Source organism: Branchiostoma belcheri, unplaced genomic scaffold, assembly GCF_001625305.1.
Source record: "Branchiostoma belcheri isolate BF01 breed outbred unplaced genomic scaffold, Haploidv18h27 scaffold232, whole genome shotgun sequence".
NCBI lineage: Eukaryota > Metazoa > Chordata > Leptocardii > Amphioxiformes > Branchiostomatidae > Branchiostoma > Branchiostoma belcheri.
The window spans coordinates 12,761-16,794 of record NW_017803835.1 but is presented as its reverse complement, the minus strand read 5'-3'; the positions used below and the strand labels follow the sequence as shown (position 1 = coordinate 16,794).

The 4,034-nt window shown below is 38.9% G+C and overlaps 1 protein-coding gene across 1 annotated transcript in view; it reads left to right on the top strand.

The window, feature by feature from the left end:
• LOC109470776 overlaps nt 1–4,034 on the top strand; it is a 17,459-nt gene that overhangs the window by 2,828 nt on the left and 10,597 nt on the right. Inside the window, exon 2 of the mRNA XM_019769852.1 lies at nt 3,249–3,343. Coding sequence (XP_019625411.1) covers nt 3,249–3,343 — 95 coding nt within the window. The remainder of the gene's footprint in view (nt 1–3,248; nt 3,344–4,034) is intronic.

Genomic DNA, 4,034 nt, shown 5'->3' with positions numbered 1-4,034 from the left:
GGGCACTATCGCCTGTTTGAATAGGTTCGCCCTCCCCGAGGTGAGTGCCGGCAGAGGTTGGGTTTGGTGGGAAAAAAAATTCAAGTAGCAAAAGAGAAACCCCGATAAAAAAAGCCTAAAAACACGCTAAAAATACCCCCAAAACCCAAACCTCTGCTTGGAGAGTAGGTTTGCCACAAGCTCAAACCTTTCACATGGCAAAACATTGCAACACCTTCATTCAGGCTACTCTCCAATTAAGCAGAGGTTGTGGGGAATGATCGTTACCTTTTTATATATGGCCGTTTTTTTTTTGTCCTGATCCCCACCACAGTCGGTGGGTAATGGAGCTTCTCTGGCTAATGGATACTGTCTGGCCAATTTGATACTGTCTTTTTGCCACCGAGAGGGATCTGCTTGGAGATTACATTCAGGCTGCTACAAACTCAGGTCTCATGTTTCACTTCAGAGCCTGTTCTACAGTATGCAAATGAACTCAGAAGGAGGCTTACTTGTAGTCTTTGCCTCAATGAACTATGTTTACTCCATTCAGACTTTTACTACTGGAGCTGAATTTTCATGTTTGTGGTAAGATTTTGGAATTTTCATGAGAGTAGCATAGTTCGTAATGCTAGAATACATTTGTATGTGGTGGTTTTTGTATTTTACTGGAAAAGCTAAGATAATTTTGAAAAAAGACTTCGGCTTCAATCTGAAAATTGATATGAGGGCGCTAGCTTGTAACATGAGGGCGCAGCGCCCTTGTTCGTCTGTTTAGAAAAACCTCTGTTAGGTGAAGCTAACCTCTTTATTCATAACATACTATGTTTCCATATCTGTTGTCTCTATATTCCAAAAGTTATTTGAAGAGAAACATGATCACTGTCTTGGTCAGCCTCCCACCCATGTGAATACCTCGGCTGTCACTTGCAGACTGAGGTTGTTTACATTACTGCTGGTTTTATAGTACAAGGCTGGTCTAGGGTATGGAAATGAGTAGGGGCGGGGCTAAAAGTTTTGAACAGGAGTTCTTTGAGAACTGCGGCATTCTTTTGCAGGGTGAAACATTTTCATCAAAATATTTCTGTGTGATAGTTGATGCACTAGACTGCAATTTTACTCCTGTTTGTGGTCTTGTATATAATGTTTAGCTTTGTTAATAATGCAACATGCATACGTATATTTTTGAAAAAGAGTTTTAGCTAACATTATAAAGAATTCTTTCCCCCTACTCAAAGTGAGCTCTCACAGATCGTGGGAACTTTGTGAAATTATGGACCTGTTTACTGCATTGAGAACAGACTTTTTCCTGCACTAAATGTTCATGTTTGAGGTAGGATTTTGGACTTTTTGAGAGTATTACCGTTTGTTATGCTAGAAAACATTGTTATGTTGTATTATTTCAACATATTATTCCCTGGGAAAAAGATCGTTTTGGCTAAGATCTAAGATGTGGGTGCACATGTTCCGGGCGGAGGGGTTAATGGAAAAAGGAGTCCAGTCCGATTGGCGGAAAAAGCAGTCCAGTCCGATTTGGGGGTGGAAAAAGCAGAAATTCTACGAAAGACCACAGGTACAATTATTTCTTGTGTGTGTACTTATAGTTTCTATGGGTACTTCGAGTTTCTATGAGTACTTCGAGTTTCTATGGGTACTTCGAGTTTCTATGACTACTTAGAGTTTGTATGTGAACTTGAATTAGCATATATGTGACTCACTATATGCCGCCTTAACCCGTAATTCAGGCAGCCTTGGGTGAGGAATAGCGGACAACCGATTTACACCTCTTGGGACCACCGAAAAATAGTTTCTATACATACAGGTCACCTATTCACAATAAACAAAAGTTAATCATTAAGGGATCCTTTCTTACAATTGTACTTCCGGTACTTACATGCTTGTCGGTGTACTGCGAAGTCTGCCATACGCGGCTTTAGCAGGGGCTGACTGAGGTAGGATTACTAGCAAGGTAGGCTAGCCTTTTCCGCAAACGCCTTTGGCTACAAGCCCTTCTTGTATTTGTGGGTACCGATGTTACATTGTCCGCTGTTCACTTTCTATAGAACAGCACTTTTCACCATTTAAAATACATTGCCGAATTGATCGGTCATTCATGTTTGATGTAGATAATCTTTCTGAAAGTTCTAAACTTAATCTTATAAATCTTAAGAGGCTCACATACATTGTTGTGGTATTCGGCAAATACCGTCTAATTGGCAGCAGGCGGAACCTAATCTGCCTATCGGGCACCAGCCGCATCTGGCATCAGTGCGTCACATCTCTCGTGCCCTGGTCATTCACTCTCAGCCCGAGTTAGCGGCAGGACGATCAGTATCTGACTGACACGTTATCTCCTTTGTTATGTCATAAGATCATGTTGTCCACCCAAGCTTATGTTAGAGATACACAACGTTTTCAGTTTCAACACAACGTTTTGAGTTTTAACTTTTGTAACATCACTGTTAATTTGTTACAATTTTTTATTCTACTGTTATATGGCTGTTATATGCTATATAGGTGGTGAGGTTAGTCATCTTAAGTTGTATTTATTGTGCTCGTCTAGTTTTTATTTAATGTTAAAAGGGCTGTTAATATAAGTGTTGTTTCACTTGAGTGCAGCCCACTTTGTCCTTGTCCAATTGTATTGTTTCTTGATAATGTAACAGTGGGGTTTATCATCTGCTAACTGACCAATTATGAAAAAAAGACTTTTGTGTCTTTTTACGTTCACGATCGCAAATTTGCCTGGAATGGAAAAAGAATAAACGTACCGTCTGAAATAAGAACGTACCAGGTGGATTTTGTACCTCTCGGACCCATCTGAGGACAACTAAACTATACAATCCTTATTAAAATTCTGATTTGGTTGTTAAATAATCCCATCAATAAACTTACAGGCATTTATATTATCAATTTGAAAGCAATATTAGAAATAAGTAGCAGTAGGCATCCTTCCATCGCAAAAGTCTGAAAAGATGATGGTAGCACAATTTAGTTAATAAGACATTATATACAGACGTGATACAGGTTTACTCAGTCAGTCTGAAGAAAGACAGCACATCGGTCATGCCAATATCAAACTGAGACTGTTAGAACTTAGATGACGTCCAGCTGCAGTACAGTCGTTTTATTATTTTTGTATAATCATATTTATGTACATGTATAGTCAGTGTACCTGGATAATGCCTCCATTGATCCCTCCCTCAATGACTCTCCTCTCTCCTGTGACCAAAACTAAATGTTAAATGTTTTAATCTGTTCATTTTCAGGGTTGCATACTGCAGCAATGAGGACATGTCTTATCAACAGAGCATGCTCAGGGCTTTAAAAGCTGCAGGGCTTGGAAAAAGCCTCTTTGTGTCAGGTGTGTAGCAAATCGTTTTTATTTTGACTTCTTTCTTATCTTTCTTGATTAGATGTATTTAATGCTGAATGATCTATGGCTGGAATATTGTATAGTATTTAACAACGATTGCAGTCATTACAAACGTTAATGCCCTAAAAAAGGGGCCTTTTGGCTTATTGTTAAGGCCACACCAATTTAATTTGTTGGTTCTCGGAATCGCCTCTTCATTTTTTCCTGATTTGCAAAAAAAAAAAACTGCAAAATGCTCATATTTTCCCCTGAACAGTTGAAAACAGTCCTTTTCTTCCAAGTCGTTACAGTTATTCCATCTTTCAATGCAGTGGTGTCATTAGAAGTTCAAAATTCATTGTTTAAATTTTGAACCAGCCTTTTGTGTTGACTTCATACCTCCTATAGTAGCATTTGGGGCTATAATAGGATGCCTAGATCTGTTTTTATTTTATTTTTTTCGCTCTGTCGCTTCATATTTTTCCTGAAAAAATCCGAGAACCAACTGTTACAAATTAAATTGGTGTGGCCTAAAGAGTAGAAATAGGCAAACATTAATACACAGATAACATGTCAGAGCAGCTACATGTACCTTTAGAAGACCATAACTCCCTTTATCCCAAGTTATCTGAGTGTCTGAAGCGATTGGAAGTTGAACCCAGTACCTCACAATTCTGCAGTTCACCATGTCACCATAACA